The 24027-nt window shown below is 53.0% G+C and overlaps 1 protein-coding gene across 2 annotated transcripts in view; it reads left to right on the top strand.

The window, feature by feature from the left end:
- Nucleotides 1–7788: 7788 nt before the first annotated feature.
- AJAP1 (adherens junctions associated protein 1) overlaps nucleotides 7789–24027 on the top strand; it is a 127412-nt gene continuing 111173 nt past the window's right edge. For both annotated transcript variants that reach the window (XM_058552736.1, XM_058552738.1), the window contains exon 1: nucleotides 7789–7889. In XM_058552736.1, the coding sequence (XP_058408719.1) occupies nucleotides 7861–7889 (29 nt within the window). In that variant the 5' untranslated portion in view covers nucleotides 7789–7860. The remainder of the gene's footprint in view (nucleotides 7890–24027) is intronic.

Below are 24027 nucleotides of genomic sequence, written 5' to 3' on the forward strand. Positions count from 1 at the left end.
CAGGCAGGAATAGTAACAAGAAAGAAGGCAAAGGGTGCATTCTAAAGTGTTAGCCCCCTCCTAAAGAAATTTACCAGAAGTCCCATCAAGCAATTTCTGCGTACATCTGGCTGGCCAGAACTGTGTCACAGGCCACTCTAGGTGCAAGGCAGCCTGGAATATATAAACTTTTAGCCAGGCACATTTATCACCTCACCACCACCACCACAGTTCTGTTAGTAGTAAGGATGAAGGGGAGAACAGATGTCAAGTGGTCAGCTGGTAGCGTGTAACTGCAGCCACGCTCCCTGGAGGACCAAACAAAAGTGGGCACTTTATAAAAGTACACTTTCAAAGGAGAAATGAAGGGCCAGCATGGACGATGCAGGAAACGGCTCTGTTGTGTGTGAGATAAGAACAATCCAGGGCAGCAATTGGTGGTTTGGATGTCACTGTCTTGCACACATGTTGCCCACCAGGAGTTCTGCTTTTTAACATCTTCAGAAAGCGGGGAGGGACATGGCGTGAGAAGGGGCTCTCTGTGAAGTGTCCTGCAGGTCTTGCGCTACAGAGACCCTGAGTGCTGGACGGGCCCGGCTGGATCCTCCAGTCCTCCCTCCCCTGCTGGGCAATCTTGGGCAATCTGCTTGAACTTCTTATGCATATGCATGTGATCAGGCCTGATATTCAGCCAGCGTGCCCTGGAGCAGCCACACCGGATATTACAATATTGGAACACCTTCATCCCAGTGGGACACAGCCCCTAACTTCCCCAGCACCAGCCCAAATTGCTTCAGGTCAGCGCCCAGAACCCCTGCTTGGCTCTGTGGCTGTGGCCAGCCTCCATTCCAGTGCCCAAGCTGCACGTGTTAAATATTTTAAATATTAGGCCCAGGTATGATAATATCACCAACCTCTCCGGATTGTTGTGGAGGTTAAATAAGATCAGAAATGTAAAATTCATCACGGTGGCTGATGCTTACAGACTGGGGTGAATTTCAGGCCACACGGGGAGAACCAGCTGGGTATCTGCCCTGCATCTGGGCATTCAATACGTGACATGTCTTCCTCCCTTCTTGGCGTGTTCCGGAAGCCTCTTCAAGCCTGAGGATAACAGCTTGGACAAGGCATTGTTAGAGGAAGTGGTTTTTTCGCTCAATTACTCTCTAGATGGGCTGAGAGCAGCCCAGATGCCACCTGAGATGCTGCTTGGGGAAGGCAGGGTCTGACAATTACTGGATGAGAAAGGGGGCGATAGACGGGTCTGCTGCTTTTTGGTCTGTTAAGAGTGGTTCTCTCAGTAGAGCCTGAGTTCCAACAAAACTCGTAAAAATGATGATAATGGTGATGATGGTGGTAATAATGGTGATGGTGGTGATGATGGTGGTGATGGTGATGATATTGACGATGATGATGGTGGTGGTGGTGATTATGATGATGGTGGTGATGATAATAGTGATGATGGTGGTGGTGATGATATTGATGATGATGATGGTGGTGGCATTGGTGGTGATGATGATGATGGTGATGGTGGTGATGGTCGTCATGATGGTGATGAAAATCATGATGATGGTGGTGGTGATGATGTTGATGATGATGATGATGATGGTGGTGATCGTGGTGATGGTGGTGATGATAGTGATGGTGGTGATGGCCGTCATGATGGTGATGATAATGGTGGTGATGGTGGTGTTGTTGGTGGTGATGATGATGGTGATGAAAAAGGCAATGATTATGAGGATGATGATGACAAGGATGATGGTGATGATTTTTCTTGAATAATCACAGCTCTCCTCTCTAGATAGAAGCACAGCCCCTAAAGACACATTATTTGACCAACTTTACAGTTAGGGGTGAGCTAACCATTGTTGGCAAGTGTCTGACCCTGAGTTTCCAACATTAGTCTGGTGCCTGCCTCCCAGTTGGGTGATGAAGTCTAGTCCAGAATCTTCCCAGCCTTGAGATTCAAGGATCTATTCAGAGTTCAGAGGTAGAAAAGGGTATGCAAACTCAGCATGCTTGCCAGAAAACATGCTTTCTTCCTTTGAATAAATTCTGGCACTGCCAAGTTTAGGGGCTCAGTGAAAACAAGATATAAATCATCTTCTTGCATTGTTGATATCTACCGGTAAGTGTAGAAGATTGTATGAGTGTCCAAAGTGTTGCCTGCCCATCCCTGTGTGAGGTTCATGCTTCCTCAGCTCACTGGCGTCCACATGGCTGTGAACTGTGCATGGAAGTGACACGTGCCCCTTCCCAGCAGAAGCCTTGAGGGCCATGGTGAGGTTCCGTCATGACTCCTTGCCCTGTGCTGTGACTGGGGATGTCCAGGTAAGGGCAGCTCCCTCCGGCTGGGTCCCAGGATGAAGACAACGTGCAGCAGAGCATGGCAACTATTGGTGGCCATGAGTGTGAGCAAGAAACCTTCATTGGGTTCAGCCACCGAGCTCGGGGGGTTGTCTGTTGACGCAATATAATCTAGTCTGAGCTGAGCAATGTGGTTTGTGAATCTATTTGGAAGAGACATCAATAGCCCAGACTCATTGGTGCCCAGCTTTGCCTTTTCTGCCTGGAGCCAAGTAGCAGCCGCCTCTCCAGGTCAGACCTCCTTCCCTGAGCGCTTGCCACTGAATGGGGAGCTTCTCCTGCTGCCGGGAGGACTCGTTCCCAGGGACCCTCGTTCACTGGTAATTTCCGCACACTCTCAGGGCCCAGTCAACAAGATGCGCACATCCTCTCACCACTCCTACAAGCGTGATTCGGACCTTCACGGGCCAGAGAGAGACTCAGCCCTTTAGGTTATTCCTAACTGTAGCCAAGGGTCCACTCCTTCGTGTCCCTGATCTCTACCCTTTTCCTTAATATCCAAATAAACCCTGTCTCGAGCACTTTGTGAAGTCCAGTATCCCTTCCTGCCCACTCCCCACTCACGCCCCAGGCCCAGAGTCTTCTGGAATACTAGAGAGGAAGGGAATTTTCCTCACATCTCTTCCCAGGATAGTCATCGTGTCCCAATTATTCCTCCTGGCTCCCCCCTGGCTGCCGTCGTCTTCCTCCTGCCTGCCCCACAGCAGAGACCACCCCTTCCTTAACTCCTGACACATCTTTAGCAGGGGCACCACTTTCCTGGAGCAGAACCACAACACAACACAAAAACTGCAGACTTTGTTCTCAGCCACCATTGTGAGAAAATGTAAGGACTCAACTTGGCACTGCGGCCCCTCCCCCGGGGGCAACCCAGCACCTGACTGGCTTCCCTGCCCGCGCCTGCCCCCCGACCTGCTCCTCCTCCTGCCAGCTTCAGCCCCAAACCTCCTGACCCCACAATGCCAAGGACTGTGTTCAAATTGTCACTTAATTTTGCAATGCAAATTAATCCTCTTTTTTGTCCTCCTTGCCCATCTTAAGAGAAGAGGCAAAACTGTCATCACAGAGAATCCCTAAAAGCCTTGAAATGAGGGTTTTTCTCACCCCAGGCCAGACGCAATGTTTAGGCAGCCTTCTTTCCACCTGCAGTGAGAGTCCGTCCCTTGCTCAGAGTAAGCCCAGGGATCACCTTTTTCTCTTTCTGATACACAAATATGTTTGAATGGGCAGTGGAGACCTGGCACTTTCTCTTGCCAGCCCCGGGGCTGGGGGATGTTGGCCTGTGAGTCATTTTGTCAGGGGGTGGGGGGGTGGTCTCAGCTCTTCTCTCCAGCCTCTGACCCGGCAGCCTGGTCCCTGCACTCAGCGGGAGTTGGCAGGTATCTGTGTGTGGCCTCCCCTGGGAACAGCTCCAATCCCAGAGGAGGAGCACCAGAATCCAGGCACTTGACTTCCCCCTAGAAGGAAAAGTGTTGGAGCCCCCCACCATGTGTCCCCCCCACCACATGCCAGCTTTATTGAGGGGAGGGAGCTAGTAGGCAGGAGGGTGGAGGAGATAATAGAGTGAACACTTTAAAGAAACTTCTAATAATTTTAATCAGCATTTTCCCTTCCATTTAAAATCACAAACTTAGCTACTTAATCAAATGTCATGCTTAAGACACATTTGCCTCCTTGGGAGGAAAATGAACAATGGCAGCTCAATTTGGCTTTCGATGGGTTTTAAAAATAGTCAAGTCTGTGAAGGCCATTAGGTAAATGGCCTAAGAGAGCTTCAAAGAGGACCTCCTGAGGGGCCTGCCAGCTCCTTTGTTGGGAAAATAGGGCGAGGCAGACGTGAGGGGGGCAGAGAGGCCCTCGTGCGCCTGGTGGCTCCTGGGTTCCAGGGTGCAGATTTCTCCTGGGGAGGGGGAAGAGGAGATCTTTCCATATCGGGTGCATCTGAAGACTTCCCTTTTGCACTGGCTGAAGCTGATAGGCATGTGTGTGTGTATGTACGTGTGTAACAGTGTGTGTGTAACTGCGTGTGACAGTGTGTTCATGTGTGTGTAACAGTGTGTAACTGTGTGTGATTGTGTGTGACAGTGTGTGTGTTGGGTGCAGGATGACATAACACCTACCTTCCCAATTCCCAAGAAAGGAGAAAAAGGAAATGCTCAGAAATGTGAGATGCTGTCCAAGTACAGGAGACCAGTTACATTCATGGTGAAATATAAGTCCTGGTTTTCTTGTTTTACCATGTGTAAAAATGACAGTGTCGTCACCAAGAGAAAAAATAAAAACAAACAAAATACTAGGTTCTCTTTGGAGGGAGCTGGACTGGGGTTATTGGTGCCGAGGGAAGAGAGAAGCTGCTGCTCTGGTCCTAATCGCACTTTCCAGTCTTGGGGTGCTCCTCCCTCCCCAGTCAAGAGGCCCGCACCCACTTGGCCTCTTTAGACTCTGACCTGCCTCCAGCCTCTGTCACAGCTTCTTCCCACCATTGCTTTCAGAAAACTCTCCTTTCGACTATCTTCTCAGCCAGGGGTTCAAACCTGGGGCCTGGGGACCCCCAGCATATCCAGGGAGAATTCAAGGGGTCTTTACATTTGGATGGAGGAAGAATTACACGTTTATTTTTGCAAACTCCGGCTGAAATTCAGCATCTCCTTCCACTATAAATGTAGGCACAGACCGCAGTGGGACGACCTTAGCTACGACTGTCAACAGAGAACCTGCAGGCGTTCTCCGATCACGTTACGGTGATTACGGATACCTCAAAACACTATTGCCGCATATCTCGACGCCTAAGTTGTGGTATTTTTTTGGATCTGCCAAGTAATTACTTAATGTAGTAATAAAAAAGAGTGCACATTGCTATGTCAAAAATTTATTTTATTAAAATTTTTACATTGCATTTCAATATAATTGGTTTCCTAACAATCCCGTGCATTTTAGTGTCTGCACTCATAAACCTACTGAGACAAGTTCCGCAGGTTTGCACAAGGCTGCCCGAGGGGTCCCTGGAGCAGAGGGGTCAGGAGCCGCTCTCAGCCCCCTGGCTTGCTCCAGGGTTATTCTGGCTCCTGGAAGGGCATCCTGGTGCAGCACCCCCACTTCCGCCCGCTAGGTGGCAGCAGTGCAGGCGCCCCCTTCTCTCCAGGCTATTCTGGGAGCAGCCTGTTGTTCCAGGACCTCCTTGTCTCCCTTGGTGGGATCTGTCCCCCACGTGCCCAGGGCGGGGGCTCTAAGGGAGACCATCACGAGTGGCCAGGCAGGCAACGTGCTGACTCGGCCTGTTGTCTCTGGACCATAACAGTTACACCCTGTGAGGCCCATCACCTTTAGTCCCCACAAAAACCATGGAAAGGAACATGAAACCCACTTTACGGACAAGGAAACTGAGGGTCAGAGAGGTTAGAGAACGCACCCAGGTCCCCACGGTCATAAACAGCAGTGCCTGGTCTGCCCATGTCAAGACTTGGGTTCCTGACACCACCACCTGTGCTCCGGCCCCCCTCCTCAGGGATCTCCATGGGGAGGCAGGTCACCCCGGCCTCCTAGACGCCTTTGGCTCTCCAAGACCTGGAGGCCCTGGGATGAAGAGCCTACCTGGGAGGCCGCGGTCCCAACCACACTGGGCCTCCCGCCCACGCCCTTGCATCTGCAGCATAAGGGCTGCACTAGCTTGATTTCTAGGGACCTGGTTTTGCACCTCCCTCCAGGGCCTTGAGAGTTGAAAGTAGGGCTTTGTCGTGGCTTCTCAAGGAGTCAACAGGTCTGGCCTTCACTGGAGAGTCTTACTGCTTGTCACTTTCTCAGGGAAAGGGGTCCCCATCAGTGCCCTTCCTCCTCTAGTCACTGTCTTGCAAATACAGCCTACCCAGGTAAGCATGGTTCCTGGGATGCCAAAGCGGCCAGAATGGAGAATCGGGGAGGCCAAGTCCGGGAACTCTCCAGCGACTCCTCAGGAGCGGGCCTGGCCCTGCAGCAGCTGCGGTTGGGCTAGCAGGGGCTGCCAGATGCTCAGCTCTGGACTGTTGGAGCGTCAGGATTCAGGACTGGGCAGGGATGGGGCAGAAGTGCTGCAACTCTGACCAGGAACGCAGACTTCTTCCCTCAGCGCCCGAGGCCGGGGCCCAGGCAGTGGGAAGAAAGGAATCCCCTAGGAGGGGACCCTCTGCCTCCTACAGACTCCGTGGCCCCTGTCGTGCAGCTCTGCCTAGAGGAAACTTTTCGCGCAGCCCCCCGCTCCACGCGCCCCCGAGAACTTCCTCGGGAACGCCGCCTCCCCACATCAGCTCTCTGGGTCCACCCGGCACACCCGTAACCGGGCCGGAACCTCGAACTGCTTCGCATGCCATCTGGTTACCGTGGCAACACCATCCGGCGGCGCTGGCGGTCCAATCCGAGCCCGCGGCCTTTCTCTAGCCTTTCCCAAGGTGGGGACCTGACGAGGCCGGGGATGGGGGAAGACGCGGCCGGGGGCCCTGCCTGCGGCGTCGCCAGGGTGGGGCACAGGCCCCCGCGGCGAGGCGGGCCCCTGGGAGCCTGGGCGGCGAGAGGCAGCCGGCCCGGACAGGGGGCTCGGGCTCCAGTTAGAGGGGCGGGGAAGCGGGTGACGTGAGCCGGGCCAGGCGGGCGGAGTTGGGACCCGCTCGGGGAGGCGGGGGCGAGCGCGCGGAGAGGCAGACGCGCGGAGGGAGGCGGCTGAGCAGCGCGGGCGGCTCTGCGGCGGGCGCGGTGGGCGCGGGCGGCGGGGCCCCGGGATCCCCGCGCGCCTCCTCGGCGCGGCGCCGCCGCCGCGCGTCCCCACGCCCCGCGCTCCACGGCGCCCTCGCCCCGCGCGCCTTCCGTGCCCTCCTCCTGCCAGCCTCCGGCGCCGCGGCCGTCTGCAGAGCGAGCGCTCAGACGGAGCCCCCGGCCAAGTTGACCGGCGCCGACCGGCGGCGAAGATCCGGGCAGAGCCCCCTCACCCGGCGGCGCGCGGAGGGGACCTGCGTCCACCTGCGTCGCCGTCGCCCGCACCCCGGGACCGCGCCGCCCCCTCGGCGCAGGGCTCGGACTGGAGGCAGGAGTCGCGCCGCGAGACACGAACCGTGCGCGGCGGCGCCGCCTGGCCTCCCTTTTCGCTGCCCCGGAGGACGAAGCCGCAGCTCCTCTGACCCTCGCCGCGCTGCCATAGCGTCGGAGCGCGCCCCACCAGGGCCGTCCGCGGGGGGCCCTGCCTCGCCTCCACCTTCGCTGGGTCGCCCCCGGAGGGGGCCGGGAGCCCCGCGCCCCGGCCGGAGGATGTGCGCCCCCGCGGGCCGCCCCGCCTGAGCCATGCTCCCCAACGGCGGCGGCGCGCCGGCCGGCATGGAGCCCCGCGCGGCCGCGCTCTGACTCGCTCTGCGCCCCGCGGCCGGCGGGCGGCGGGCGGCGGCGGACCGAGAGCCAGAGACCGGCGCCGCGGGACGGAAGCGAGCGGGCGCGGGCGCCGCGCAGATGGCCGGGACGAGCAAGGTCTGAGGCTCCGCTCCCCGAAACGTGACCATGTGGATTCAACAGCTTTTAGGACTCAGGTGAGAGACCCGGCTGGCGCCCGGGGTACGAATGGGTGCCTGGGTGCCAGGCTGGGCTGAAGCGGTGCTTTCCTTAAGGTTGCAAATAAAGGGATCCCTTCCCCGCTCCCCGCCAGCGGCCAACGGCGTGCACAGGGAACCGGGTCTGAGCGCCAGACCGGAGCTCGGAGCCCCGCGGCCCCGCAGGGAGTGGCCCGCTCTCCCGGGCTCCGCGCGTCCAGGTCCGGGCAGGGGCGCCTGCCCCAGCTCACCGGGCAGCGGGGCCGGCCGGGCGCGCCCGCGGCTCCCGGCGCCAGCAGCGCAGTGTCCTGGCCGGCCGCCCCAGCGCGCATCCTCCCAAGGGCCCGGGGCGAGGTGCGGGCCCCTGGACGCGGGGGCCGGTGGGCCCAGGGCGGGGTCCGAAGCTGCCGGGGAAAGCCAGGACTACCGGCTCCCGGCGAGAGCTTGGCAGGCGGAGTTGGAGGAAACCAAAACCAACAGCCACTCCGCCCGCTTTCCCCTTCCTCGGGGCCCCGGGCCTGGGCAGGTGCCTCCCGGGCTCCCAGCTGCCAATCCAGCTGTTTGGCAGTGACCTCCGGGCCCGACGGGCGCGCACAGCTGGCGGGCAGCTGGGGCGGGAGACGCTGGGGCTCTGAGGAAGCCTGAGCGGGCACCCCCCACCCACCCACACAAACACCCGCGGGAGCGCCCCGAGGGTTGTCTGTGTCTCGGACTCCGGGGCCACTTGGAACCGGGACTTCGAGTCCGGAGCCCGCCGTGGGGGTACCTAGGAAGACCCTTTTCGGCAAACTTTGTCCGAGTGCCGTGTCGCTAGTCCTCCAACCCCAGCCTTGGCCGGCCTAGGGCCCAGCAGGGCACTTGTCCCTTTGGCTGGGTAGGCTGCCTCCGAGCCGTTGGTCGCCTTCTTGGGGGGCTCCGCGGAGCTGGTGCGTTTCGGTCCCATGTTGCAGCCTAGAGCCAGCCGGGAGGACATAGGCGGAGGCGGAGAACCCAGCGTGCGGTTCTCGCGTTTGTCCACTGGGATGCACTGCGCTCACGCGCTGGGGAGGAAAGCGGCCGGTGGTTACTGGAGCAGGCTGCCTGAGCCGCCTCCACCGCCGCCCGAGGAAAGCTGGGGGGAGTGAGCCGAAGGGAGAATCAAGTGCGCGTCCTGGTTTTGACAAATCGGAAGAGGACAGAGCATGCCAAGCGTTTTCTAGCTACCCTTGGTTCATGAGCCGATTCCCCACTCTGGGGATAAGGACTGTTTAAAACATCTAGTGAAACTGTCAAATGTTATCACTGCCTTTTTCTGGAAAGCGGAGTTCCTTCTCTTGGTGGCTGAGTCTTGCTTGCCGCGTGGGCTGTAAAAGGTTAATTATGAAGTGGCTCGTGTTGGGTATGATACCCTGTGCTTGGACCACATAAGATCTGGGCTCGGCCTTTCTGGGACACAGACAAAATGGAGCGAGGGCAGCTTTGCTGTGGTGACCCCATCCAGCTGCCCTGCTGTCTGCCTCCTGGTCTCAGCCAGACCCCAAGGGCCTTGGGAACATCAAAGGGGTCTCTGCCCTGGCCTGGGGTGCACCTTCAGCTCTAGATGCTTCCTGAGCTGCTGTCTGGCTCTCGATGGCTGACTGACTGCCCGCAAGTTATTTGAACCGACATTTTTTTATTACTAAGTTGCTAGATTGAAAGATTAGTACATTTTGATAAGGGGAGAGGAGAGTCAATATCACAGAAAGAAACATCTCTGTTGGTTCAAAATTCACTGAAACGGTTCCTCTCCAGCGTCCCCAGGTGAGAGCTCCTTGGGATTTTGCTTTAGGAAATAGTTCTGTTGGTGATTTTGAAGTTTGACCTTTTGTTTTTTTCCCTTCGGTGTTAGCACAAGAGATTTTCTGTAAGCATGCCTCTAAGGACGAGCCATCGCCTGCTGGGGAGGCTGACAGGAGAGAGCTCTGTCATGTCTGTTAGAGCCGTCTCCCGGCCAGGAGAAGGGGCCGAGCTGGGAAGGTCTGTGCACTTTGCATCGCAGCACCAGGCATGCGGTCACGGTGACCGAAAACCAGGGGTTGCTTCCTCGCGACCTGGAAGTGTGCTTTTTCCTTGCAGATAGCTCGTCACCTTGGCTCACAAGCCCCTCCACCGCTCCCCAGGTGAGCACTGGCCTGCTGCCAGGCTCCGAGCCTGGTTATGTCAGGCAGACACTGAGCCTGGAGCCCAGCTCGGGCATCGCCTGAGTGAGGGGCTGTCCGCTCTGGCTTCTGAGACAAAGTCTGGGCTTGGATTTTTGCTTCTGTGTTTGAAAGGAGCTGTGCGTGGAGCCTTTTCTTCTTAGGAGCGGGGGGAAACAGATTGAGTCTTACTGAGCTGTTTTATGCCTTTTTGGTGTAGTTGTAGCAAAGCTCCAAGGATACCTTCCATCAGCACAGATGACGGTGTCTCTTGAAGGCGGCCCTAGCTTGACCGGCTGCGTGGGAGCTCACACATAGACGAGCATGAGAGCAGCCTGGAGGGGCGCGCTTACTCAGCAAGCAGCACAGAGTTCCGAGTTGGGCTGCCTGGTCGTGAGTGGCCTCTGAGGCCCCTGCCCTGGGTGGATGCTGCAGCTCTCTCGGGGGCTCAGAGCCTGTGAGGCATTTGCTGGGCGCCCTCAGGAGCGGAATGGCTAGCCCATGCCACGGCTTCTTCCCAGGCCGTGTCCATTGGGGTCGCTCTGTCTGCTCCTCCTCCCTCCCTAAGGTTCTGTCGCCCCTTTGGTGTGGGAGGCCCTGGGTGGGTGTGTGCGTGTGTGGTGGGGTGAGCTGTGTAACAACGTAATGTGCCTCTCTTCTTCCGTGGGGTGCTTCACAGCTCAGAGGCCCTCACCGTGCTCGTTGCAGCTCATTTGGGCCTCGGGCACAGACTCAGTGGGTGGGCTGTCGCCCGCCCCGCTTGTGAAGTCTTCCAGCAGCTGGGGCTGTGCTGCCTGGCTTTAGAGGCCGGAGTGAGACGCTCTGTCCACAGACATTGCCCTCCTGGTGAGTCCTGGCTTGTGCCCATTTCCAGCTGCTGCTATCAAATTGGCTGCAGCTGGAATCGTCGAGTGTCAGTGGCCGTGACACTCCTCGGGGAGAATAGTGCTGGCAGCAATCGCCATGTTAGGAGGCAGCTCAAATCTCCCCACCACATGGGTGCCGGCCCCCATGTACCCACCCCACCCCACCCAGGGGATCCACAGTCCAAGCAAGGGAGGGGCTGGTGGGGTCCTCCCAGTCTGTCCCTTCTGTTGACTTATTTAATCACTTGCTTGCTTTTCTTCTGTGCGTTGAAGAGGGCAGTGAGCAGGGAGCAGGGCAGGACAGCCCCATGCCTTCCTGAGATGTGTGTCTCCAGGTCCCTGGGGAGGGAACAGCTTACTTCCTGTATCCTCCTGGCCCAGGGCACCCGATGGGGTGGGAATGCTGGTGTCCCACCCCGGCATCCTCATCCCAACCCACTGACCTGGGCACCATCAAGGTGTTTGGCAGAAGTGGGCTGCGTGTCCCCAGGCTTTTTGTGGGAAACCCAGAGGGTGCCCAGAGCTTGTGGACGGAAGCGTCCAGGTCACGATGGAGTGGCTGAACACCAAACCCCGACCGACCGATGACTACTGAGCCTTCGGGAGCCCAGGGGCTCCTGCCTGGGGTCACTAAGAGTCATCTACTTTCCATCCGTGGTTGCTAGGTATTCTTCAAAGGGTTACAAGTCAGGAGAGACTAACTTGATGTAAAGATTAGCTTGGAAAGCCAAATATGTGCTTGATCTAGATTCTCGTGTTTGAAGTCTGGCCCGAGAGGGTTTCTCCTGCCTGATACCAATCAGATGTGAGGGGGAGGCAGGAGCAGAGGCTCGCTGGGGCGGAAGCAGGCAAACTGTGCGTGAACTCGGCTCTCTTCCCCTAAGACCCCCTACCCTCTTCCAGGAATCCAAAGAAGTCATGAGTCGTGAGGCCGCCAAGTGGGGAGTGCTGCTTGCATAACTCGGATTAACTCTCAGTTAGTAGTCAAAGGTTGCAGCGAGCCCCTCAGAGCTCTGGGGGCCCTTGGGTGGGGGCCCTGGTACCCCCATGTCCATCCATGTTGGGGATGGATCAGAGCCGGCCACCTGGAGGAGGCCTGGCTGCTCCAGCCCCCTCTCTATGGGCTGCACTCTGGACCCCAGCCATGGGCCAGGAAGTTAGGATGCTTCTTCAGCTGCGGGTCCCCGGGACCCCTTCCAGAAGGGCGTGCAGCACGCATTCCCTGACTGCTGCTCGAGGGTGGGGGCTTGAGGGGCAGCTGACTAATGTCTCCCAGCGGCCTTGGGACCTGCTGAGTTAATTGGGATGCCTGGGCGGGCGCAGGGAAGTGGCTGTGCTGGGCTCTGTTTCTCTCATTAGACAGGCTCCTGGGGATGGTGAGAGGCCAGAAACCCACCATGTCTGTGGGGATGGTCACAGAGGAAAAATCTCTCCAATGTGACCCAAAGAGAGTGCGGAGTGGAGGGCGGCAGTGGGAGTCGTGTGTTGGCGAAGGCCAGGCTCCTGCCTCTGGACCACGGGCCGGCGCGTGGCTAGGGGGAGCTTGTATTTGCATTTCCATCCAATGTACACACTCTGCAAAAGGGCGTCGCTTTATTTCTTTGTCTGCTCCCACCCAGGAAAAGATTGGGGCGGCCGTGCTGGGTCCATCTGTGCTTCGACCTTCCCAGCCCCCTGGTCACTGTGCTGCTTCTGTCCTCTCCCTGGGACTTGTACCATTTGTTTCACTTTCTCTCGGGTGGCCGGCCAAGGAGGGTGGGGCTGCAGGGCCCGCGGCCTCTCTGCCCTCCTGCCCCGTGTGGTCAGTTGCCTGGGCTGTGTGGCTGCTCGGGCCCTGCCACCTGCCCTCCTCGGGCGTCAGTACACGGGCCTGTGTGTGACCTCAGAGGCTTCTGGAAAGGGCGGCATCAACAGCAGTGCCAGGACCGTGTAGCTGGCCATGGGGACTAAGGGGCGTGTCCTCCGGGGGACCTCGGAACCGTGTGCAGACTTCCTGTTTCGCACTGAGAAGAGCCCTGCTCTCTGGACCTGGGCTCTGAGGGCAGGGACTGTGACTCATTCTTTATCACCTCTTGAGCACGGCGTCTGGCACATAGTAGATGCTCAGGAGATGTCTGTGGATGAGTGACTGTGTCCGCCTGGCACAGTGCCCTTGCTTCGTCAAGTCTTGCCCTTGTGGTTACTTTGTCTCTGACACCACACTGAGACCCTAGAAAGGAGTGGCCAGCCAGGGTCAGCCTTAGATTTAGGCCCTGTCCTGCCCCAAATAGATATACTACTTCTTCAGCTTGGCTTACTGGCACTCACAATTCCACCGTTAGAGATTCATCCCTATGGCTAGAGGATTTAGTCACAGTTGAAAGCGGACATGTTCAGGAAAGACTATCCCATTGAGCTCTTTCGGTCATTATCAGTTCAGGATGAGTGAGAGCATCCAATTTTTAACTGTCTGGAAGGAAGGGTGGGTATAGCTGGGAAGAGAACATGAAGGTAGGTGGCACAGGTCTGGTAGCTGGAAGGGGGAACCAAGGTACTACCAAGGGAGGACATGGGGAGGGGCTTGGGGCAAAAGGGGAACTTATTGGCTTTACAATCAGGCTGAGGTCTCCCCTTCTCCTCGGCTTGCTTGGGAACTGGGACAGTTCATACTTCTACTGGGGACTGGGAAAGGTTAACTAGAGACAGAGCAGGTTCATTCAGAAGAGAAGGTTCTGGTCAGTGTATGAGCCCATGAGTGGACACGTACATACCGTAAGACACCTCCACTCCTGTCCCAAACGTGAGCTACAGAATTTGCACTGTACTTGGCTGAAACATGACTGCTTTTTTAAATTTAGATGTATTTGACATACAGCATTATGTTAGTTTCAGGTGTACAACACAACAGTTGGGTATTTGTATACATTGCGAAATAATCACCACAGTAAGTCCAGTTAACGTCCACCATACATAGTTACAGGGTATTTTTTTCTTGTGATAAGAACTTTTTAAAGTCTACTCTCTTAGCAGCTCTCAAATATGCAGCACAGGGGCAGGACGTAGGGGGTGGGAAAATGGGTGAAGGGGGTCAATAGGTACAAACTTTCACTTATGAAATGAATAAGTCATGGGGATGTCGTGTACAGCATGGCGACTACAGTTAACAAAACATGTCTGCTTTAAATATCTATGGACCATGGAGAAAATGCCCTGGTCCCTGTTTTCATTCATTTCTTTGCATCTTTAATTCTTTCCCCAGTTCTTGAACACCTGGGGGATGCCCGGCCACGAGCAGACGCCATGCAGACCCAGAAAGAGTGGGTTTCTGCTGTCAAGGACTCTGCAGTCCAATAATGAAGGGGGAATATATGTGGATAAAAATACTTTTATCAGAGTAGAGACCAGCACCATCCAATAGAAATATGATATGAGCCACATTTGTATTTTGAAAATTTCCAGTAGCCATATTAAAATAAAAAAGCAACAACAGGTGAAATGAATTTATAATGAAATATTTCATTTAGCTCAATATATACAAAATATTATCATTTCAATGTATAATCAGTATAAAATAGTATTAACTTTACCTTCTTACCCGGTTCTATGTCTTTGAAATCAGGAGTGTAATTCATTCTCACAACACATCTCACTTTGGGCCAGCCGCCCTGGGGGTGCACAGTGGCCTTGTGGGCTAACAGCTGCTGTACTGGACACTTTCCTAGGGAAACTCAGAAGTGAGAAAAGTCAATGTTTAGAGCCTGCCACCTCCCCAGCCAATGTCTGACTTTGGCACGGTTGCTCTGTCTGTACGAGCGCTGGAGGGCCAGCCTGGCCGGCAGCCCTCCTAATTCAACAGTGGACGTTTGCCGAGTGCCAGCTCTGTGCCCGGTCAGCGCCAATGCCAGAGGCAGAACAATGAGCAGGTGGGGGCCAGCAGCCCCTGCCTTCAGGGACCTACAGTCTCGAGAGCGAGGCGGCCGGCTATGCAAGTAGGTCGTTCATACCTGCTGGGGCACATCCCACGCCAGGTTGTAACGAAGTGCTTTTGGGGGCCCGAGGAGGGAGTGACAGAGCCTGTCCACTTGTAACAGATGCTGGGGGGACAGCTGATGGAGAGGTAGGACCAGCAAGTGAAAGAGCAGGACAGAAGCCGAGTCACCTTCCAGAAGGGAGAGCTGACCTCCTGGAGGGAGGTTTCCAGGGTTCTCCCCTGACCTACCACAGAGCCAGCGCCAGGCCAGAACCAAGTGGTCCCCGAGTGAACACCCTGGGGTGGCAGACATCGCGGTGGCCCCTGCTGAGCTCCAGCAGCTCACATTCGCCAGAACTGACCCAAAGGCGGGGCCTTCATCCTCTCCCCTGCACCCCAGCGCCTGTCACCGATGCTGACTCCATGCCACCTCGGGCCCCATGGGACGGGGAGAGATGGTCAATTGCCATGGCCTGGTTTCAATAACAACCTTTGGGAACGTTGTTCCAGAAGTCTGTGTCTGTGTGTGCATGTACATGCTGTGTGTGGGGAAGAGTGGGTGCCTCTGTTGGGCAGTATATGTGGGTGTACATGCGTGGGTGTGTGTTATGTGGGTATGAGTGATTGTGTGCACGTGTAGTGTGTGTGGGTGTGTGGGGTGTGTGTTTGGGGAGCTTGGAGGCCAGTGGATATCAAAGGACTTATTATCAGGAGCTCCAACCCCAGATGAAGAGACTGGTTTCTAAAACAAAACTCCTCCTGCAGAAGGAAATTTGGGCTGGTTCACGGGTTTGAGAGTCTGAATAAGAGAGCGTGTGGAACCTGCCACATCAGAACTTGTCTGCTGTTAAGTGCACAGAGAGGCACCTGGTTCCAGGGCTGCACAGGCGCAAGGGGGGCTCCTGAGGGGATTTCGAGGTGTGCCCTGCATTGGCAAGCCCACCCTGTGCCTTCACAGACCTTGATGGGGCGCCCGCTAAGTGCCAGGCTCCACACAGGTGTGGCTTCCAGGTGGTGGGGTGGGACCTGTGGAAGGAGCACACTCTGCGGAGGTGCCTTGGTGATCACCTGTGGCCGCCCTTCCTGTTAAAATACAGAATTTGTATTGCTGGACAATTTCACAATTTGGGAGCTCTGTCTAAATTAAATGGTAGACTCTGAGCTCTGAGACAGCTCCGGTTGTGATCGCATGTGAGTTATTTTGAATACACTGACTTAGTTAGGCAGGGCACAGATTCCTTGTAAGACCTCTACATTCAAACTTACAGAACTTTGGGGCGACTGACTAGCAGATCAAGTGCCCTCTTTTCCCAAATCCAATGGTGCAACCTCCTCAAATTGACATAAGGGTTCTATTAGCTGTTGTGAAGATTCTAGAGAATGGAGGGTGAGGGGGTAAGTAAACAGCAGTGACTTTAGGAGGGAATCTCAGGAGTTTAGGATTGAGTGATGGGCCACAGGGGCCCAGGGCCCTGCAGGGCATTTTCATGCTATTTCCTGGAATCCATGGTCCTGAAGAAAGGGTGTTGAGGTTGGAAGAAGGGAAGAGCTCAGTGGGGAAGGTTTGGCATCAGGAAAGTGCTGTTAAAAAAACTAACATTCTCAGTTCATTTTATGAACCTGATATTACCCTGATATCAAGGCCAAAGACAGTAAAAAAAAAAAAAGAAAATGAAAACTACAGACCAATATTGCCTGTGAAAATAGACCCCCCAAAATGCTTAATAAAATATTAGCAAATAAAATTTAGCAATATGTAAAAAGAAGTATATACCATGGCTAAGTGGGGTTTATTCCAGAGATACAAGGATGCTTCAATATAATCCATCAAGGCAATCTGTCATATGAAAAGGCTACAAAAGATAAATCATATGACCACATGCATTTGATAAATTCAACACCTATCCATGATAAGAACTCTCAGAAAAATAGGAATAGAGGGCACTTCCTTGACTTGATCAAGAACATCTGCAAAGCCTGCCACTTGCTTCATATTTAATGGTGAGAAACTGGAAGCTTTCCCCCTGAGATCAGGAACAAGTCAAGGATGTCCACTCTCACCACTCTTATTCAGCATAGAGCTGGAGGTTCTAATCAGTGTGAAACAGGAAGAAGAGGAAATAAAAGACATACAGAGAGGAAGAAATAAAACTGTCCCTTTGCAGATGATATGATTGTCTATACAAAGGATCTCAGGTAATCTATAAAAAACTCCTAAAATTAGTGAGTTTAGCAAAGGTGCAGGATACGAGATAAATATACAAAAATGAATTGCAGTGAACACATGGGCACTGAAATTAAAAATGCAATACACTTTACAATAGCTCAAAAAATAAAATTTTCAGTGTAAATCTAACAAAACATATGATGCTGACAACTTGTATGCTGAGAACTACACAATGCTGGTGACAGACATTAAAGAAAGTCCAGATAAATGGAGAGACATACCATGTTCATGGACGGGAAGACTCAACATAGTATGGGTGTCACTTCTCAAGTTGATATAGAGGTTTATCACAATTCTCATAAAAAACTCAGCAAAATATTTGTACATAAAGATTATTTTAAAATTCATATGTAAAGGTAAAGGAACCAAAATAGTTAAAACAATTTTGAAAAAGAGTAATAAAATAAGAAGCATCAGTCTGTTTGATTACAAGACTTTTATTATATAGCTACCACAATCAAGACTGTGTAGTGTCGATGGATGGGTGGATATGTAGGCAGTGAGACAGGACAGAGACTCCAGAGATAGACTCCCACAGATATGCCCAGCTGGTTTTTGACAAAGATGCAAATTCAGTGGAGGAAAAACAGCCTATTCAACAAATGGTACCAGAGCAACAGGACATTCATAGCCAAAAAGAAAGAACCTCAACTTAAATCTCATTCCTTATACAAAATTAACTCAAAATTGGTAACAGAATTAAATGTAAAACTTTTGGAAAAAAAATAAGGAGAAAATCTTCAAGATGTGGGGCTAGATAAAGAGTTCTTAGACTTGACACCAAAAGCTCAATTCATAAAAAGAAAAACTGATAGAGTGGACCTCACCAAAGTTTTAAAATTTCCTCTGTGAAAGACTCTTTTAAGAGGATGACAGACAAGGTACAGAGTGGGAGAGAATATTTGCAAACCGCGTATCTGATAAAGTACTAGTATGCAAAATACATAATGACTTCTCAAAACTCAACAGTAAAAAAATTGAACAATCCAATTAGAAACAGGTAAAAGCCGTGGAGGCACATTTCACCAGAGAGGATATTTAGATGGTAAAAAGGACGTGGAAATATGTTCAACAGCGTTAGCCATTAGAGAAATGCAAATGAAAACCACAATGAGACATCACTATCCGTCTATCAGAATGGGTAAAATAAAAAATACTGACAACACCAAATGCTGGCGAGGATGTGGAGAAACCGATCCCTCCTCCACTGTGGTGGGAAGGTAGATGGTCCAGCCCCTGTGGAAAGCAGTTTGGCAGTTTCTTATGAAATGAAACGTGCAGCTGCCGTACAGTTGAGCGTTTCACTCTCGGACGTTTATGCTAGAGAAATGAAGACTTACGTTCACACAAAAACCTGTACGTGAATGTTTACGGCAGCTTGATTTGTAATAGTCTCAATTTGGAAGCCACCCAGATGCCCTTCAGTGGGTGAATGGTGAAACAAACTGTGGTTCATTCACACCGTGGCATCGTGCCCGGCAATAAAAATGAAAGAACTGTCGATACACCCAGCAACCTGCATGAGTCTCCAGGGAGTTATGCTGAGTGGAAAAAGCCAGTCTCAGAGGTTATATACCGTGTGATGATTCCGTAGTGTTCTTGAAATGACGACATGATGGGGGTGGAGAACGGAGTGGTAGTTGCTGGGGGTTAGAGAGAGGCTGGGAGGTGGGAGGGAGGAGAATGTGGCTGTAACAGGGCAACGTGAGGGGCCCTTGTGGTGGTGGGGATGCTTCCTATCCTGATTGTGTCAGTGTCAATATCCTCCTTATATCACTTTACTGTCATGTTGCCGCTGGGGGAACTGGGTGAGGGGTACACAGGATCTTTCTGTGTTAACATCTTACAGTTCTTGTGAATCTACAATGAACCTAAAATAAAAAGTTTAATTAAAGAAACTATTATTCTCTACCTACTTGTCAAAGATTAGCACCTGATTGTCTGCTTGTTTGGGGGGGGGGGGCTATGACCTCTTTAGGGACTGTCTATGTGGACTTAATGGCAGTCATGGGTGATGTGGAAATGAGGAAAGGGGTAAAAATTTTACTTTACGAAATTTGCTATGTTGTGATTCTGCCACATTTTTCAGAATGCAAAATACAGCAGCATATGAATGTGCGGTGATGCTAATATTATGAGATTCATCATCAGTGACAGTAATAAATGACCTGGTGCATAATTATTGGATAAGAAGAGCTGTCCACATCCTTGCATAAATCAGGTCAGCTATGAAAATAGAGCGGCCTTTTTGGGGACAGCCCCACTTTCCTACCCTGGCACATAGGGTGGCTTCAAGACCATGCTCTGAGGATTTTAAGCCAAACAGGAAAACAGTTGATTTCTCATTTCTGGATCAGTAGACATGAACCTGAAGGTTGTGAAGGCGGAACGTTAGTCTGTGGCTTTGCTGATTTGGTCTTTATGATAAAGACGTGGAGTTTGCGTGTGTGTGTGCGTGCGTGCGCACACGCGCACTCTATAAATGCTTGTTGAATTAAGTTGGGTAATGCATTGAGAAGCTCTATGTTAGATTTGACTGTGAGCTTCTGAGATCCCATGAACTAGACCCATCCAGCTAGGAGGCGCTGGAACACACTAGTTCCAGACCTTTCCATAACCCAGGCTTTGCACTAAGTGACAACCAAAATATGCCATCTCACTTCATCCTCAGGACCCTCACGATGACACTGCAAGGCTGCTCTCATTTTACAAAGGAGGAAACTGAAGCTCAGAGAGGTTAAGGAATTTGCCCAAGATCACACAGCTAGCTAGTGGGACAGCTGAGATTTGAACCCAGGTTTCATGGACTCCAAGGTCCATTCATGCTCTTCCCACTGTCCATTACAGCTCCCATGGTTTATGTAAAATCTACTTCTCACTCTTTTGATTAAGTTACACGTTGCCCTTTTGAGAAAAACAAAACAAAATTTAATAAAACAGAATAAAACTAGAAGGACCCAGCTGCTATGATGTCAGGCCGGCACTTTATGGATCCAGCCCTTGTATCCAGCTGACTCTGGAACCCTAAGTCCTTCTGGCACCCACAATTTTAGGTGAAAGTTTTATAGTCTAAATGAGAGATTATTTTGCGGCAAAGAATTAATGAAATGTCATAAAGGGATGAAAACATATCTGTGACAGATACTGTTAATCAATCTATTTAATAATTAAAAATAAATATGTCACCAAATCCAAGGAGGCCCCTCTTGAGAGCTCTTGTGAAATTAAACTGGAAATTAGTGAATGACCAGGTTGAGAAGCTTGGGTTCAGCGTAACTTAGAAGCCTGTGTAAAAAGGATGGCCCACCGTGCGTGTGTGTGTGCACGCGCGCGCCTGTGTGTATTTATTTATTGAGGTATAATTTGTGTTCCATAACATCCACCCATGTTAAGTGTACAATTCAATTATTTTTAGTAAACTTCCCGTATGTGCAGCCATCGCTGTAGCCGTACTAGAACATTCCCATCACCCCCGATAAGGTCCCCATGCTGTTTACGGTCAATCCCCATTCCTACCCCCAGCCTCAAGCAACCACAAAAATCTATTTGTCTCCATAGATTTGCCTTTCTGGACATTCCTATAAATGAATCATACAGAATGTGTGTCTTCTGTCTGGTTTTCTTCATGTAGCACAATGTCCTTGAGGTTTGTTTACGTTGTAGCATGTTTCTTCCATCCTTCATTATTTCTGAGTAGATTCTGTGTTTATCCACTCACCTGTGACGGGCTTTTGGCTTGTTTCTACTTTGTGGCCAGTACGAATCATGCTGCTGTGAACGTTGTTTCCATTTCTCTTGCCTCCTCATCTACTTTATAACCACAGGGGGAGATGCCTCTGGGGCTCGGAGAAGCCCCCATGCCTTATCCAGAGAAGCCCCCATGCCTTATCCGGCTGGTGGAAATGCTCTGGGCCAGGTGTCCAGGCTTGCCCCCTCTGGCTTGGATTCGCTCCTTTCCTCACTCGAAGGAGAACAGCTGACTACACACAAGCATTGTCTATTTGTTCATTTTTCATTTGATAAACATTTATTGAGTGTCAGCTGTGTCTCGCCGTGGCGCTGTGTCCTGGCGAGATAAAGGTGAGGACAAAGGTTTCCGTGGGCCTTGGTACAGAGATCCTGTGAGAAGGAGCATCTTGATTCATGGGAGGGCGGGCTCCTCGCTGGCCCGGGCGTGGGTCCTGCGGCTGGAGGAAGGCAGCGTGTGGCCTTGGGGGGAGTGGAGGGGGTTGGTAGGTGGTCCTGCAAAGAGCCCCCCACCACGGAGCCTTCTCTGGCTGTGCCTCGGTGGCATGATCCTCAGGCCCTCCAGGGAGCCCAAGGGAGGTGCCGTGCTTGTCTTGATCCCGTGGTTCCTTCCAGAGGGCACTGGTGCTTGGAAGTCCACCCTCCTGGAGTGCCTTGCGGCAAATGGCTTTAGGTTTCATTTTAGATGAAGGAGACGGTGCCGGGTCCATACACACAGCACAGAGCCCACAGGAAGCTTCCCGGGCGGAGCTCTTGCTGCGTGGTGGGTGCTGCACGCAGCTCCTGTGAAGGTCCAGTGCTCAGCGATGCATGTGTGTTCCAAGATGGGGCTGTTTCCAGAGGAGCTGGGACCTTTGCACAGCCTGATTTCATAAAAGGAAAAGATGAAGCGAGTATTTACCAACATGCGAAGAGACAACAGACCCGCTGGTTGTCCTGGAGCCTGCGTTTCAGGCTGGGGACATGAGGAGGGGGACTCCTGGCATCCTTCCCGAGCTGGTCCCATGTGCCTGGACAGGAATCATGGCCCAGCTGGCCCAAGAGGGTCTTTGCTCTCAGATGCCAGCTTATCAGCTGGTGTCAAGAGCAGGGGCTCCCCAGACCCAGGGACGCAGGAGAGATCTCAGCTCTGCTGACCAGAGCTGATTGGGTGTAGCTGCTTCCTCGAGCTCTGTGTTGAGAAGGATTCTGAGTTCTCCTTGAGGCTTAGAGAGGGAAAAGTGTCTGTAGACTGTTCATTGTGTCTGTGCTGAGCGTGGGTTGGGAGACTGGTTGCCCGAATACCACAGGAGTCCCGTCCCCCCCGGGAGGACTAACTGCAGGGCTTGCTAGTGGTAGTGGGCTGAACACCTTGATGGCGGCATGTATATACCAGTGAACACGTGTGCTTACTGTGTACCAGGCACTGCGCTAAGCACTTGACATAACTTAACTCATCCTCACAACAGGGCTGTGATGTAGGCATTTTTTTTTTTTTTTTGCTGAAAAAGATTCTCCCCGAGCTAACTTCCACTGCCGATCTTCCTCTTTTTGTATGTAGCCACCACCACAGCATGCCTACTGACAGAGGAGTGGTGTAGGTCCACTGGAACTGAACCCAGGCTGCCGAAGTGGAGCGTGCTGAACTTAACCACTCGGGCACCGGGGCTGGCCCTATGGGCATATAATTATCTCCTTTTTGCAGAGAAGGCACAGAGAGGTTGAGTGGCTTGCCCAAGGTCACACAGCAAGTAAATGGCAGAGCCAGGACTCAAACTGAGGTGGTGTGGCTCCAGTATCTGTCCTCTGAACCGTCACATCCTGTTCTTCCCAGCCTAGAAGACAACACATGGAATTTGGATGTATTTAAGGACTGCAGTGTCCGCCAGGCCCAGGCAGGCAGCAAAGCATGGGATTGGAGCCCAGTGTCTAGGGTCAGTTTCTTTGCTGTCTGCTCCGTGTGGGACACACATGGATGCCCAGGATGCAGAGGTGAAAAGGACACTTCCTCACCCTCGAGTGTTCTGAGTCTGGTAGGAAGGATGGTGGCTGTGGAGTGCCCCTGTGACAAGAGAAGGCTGTCTCTCTGTTTGGGGGCTGGTGGCCCAGGAGTCGGGCCTGTCTGAGGGATCAGCTGGGGAGCACGGAGGACCGACACACACAGTCAGCTCTTCCCCACGATTGGCTGCAGAACCTCTGGACAGCGCCCTCCTGCTGGGGGGCGGGTCGAGAACGCAGTCCTCACACGGGTCAAGGATGGCCCTGGGAGGAGGCGGTGATTCTGGAGACAGGGCAGGTCGAGTCCACGCCTGCTGCTGTTTCCTTTGGCGAACCTTTAGGTGACGCCCCACGTGGCTCCGACGTGCTCCTGCTGGGGCGTCTAAATAACGTAGCTCACCTTGGACGGGAGCCCGGTAACCGCCTGCCTGGAGCGACGGCACCGTGATCGCAAGTAAACGTTCCGTTGTGGAGTCCATCTCCACGTTGTTGCAAAAAGCCTTCTTGAGCAAGAGTGAAGAATTACCCGGGGACAGTAGACTTCATTGGCATGCAAGTACTATTTTTTAAAATTGACTTTACTAAAAAAGAGTCTGTCACCAGGCAGGGGCCTTGTATCTTGCATATTACAGTGAACCTCCCGAAACCACGCGGCAGGCCTTGTGACAAAGCCTCAGCCTCCTGCCCCGCTGAGGACCATGTCCCCACCCTCAGCCAAGAGAATGTTATAATGAGGAGGGACAGAACCCACCCAGGAGTCGGTTTTCCTCACGCTTCCCACCCCCTTCTTTGTAAAGAGGAAATTCAGGACTGTACCCAGATGCTGAGGAAAGCTGTGCTTCCTGTCGAGGGACACGGTGGCTTTCAGAATGCAAGGATTCTTTAGGGAGCCAATTATGCAAGACAAGCGTAAGCATGTTTATTTTTATGACACCGCATTTCAAAATCCCAGCAAACGTTGATGGAATGGCCCCATTAGGCGCCGGGGCCCCTGGATGCCGTGGTGTTACACCTTGCTTTGCGGGGGGCGTTTGTGGGCTCTTGATTAAGGCCCCGGTGCTGGGCTAATTTACTGCCCCTCACCACCCTGGAGCTCTGCTTTAGCTCTCCCCGCTCCAGGTTCCTTCTTCCCTCAGCACTTTTCAGGCTAATTTGATTCCCTTCACAGAAGCCTGATGCTCCAGAAAACCTGAGCTGTGAGCTCACTCAGCTGGTT

Source organism: Diceros bicornis, chromosome 13 (genome assembly GCF_020826845.1).
Source record: "Diceros bicornis minor isolate mBicDic1 chromosome 13, mDicBic1.mat.cur, whole genome shotgun sequence".
Taxonomy (NCBI): Eukaryota; Metazoa; Chordata; class Mammalia; order Perissodactyla; family Rhinocerotidae; genus Diceros; species Diceros bicornis.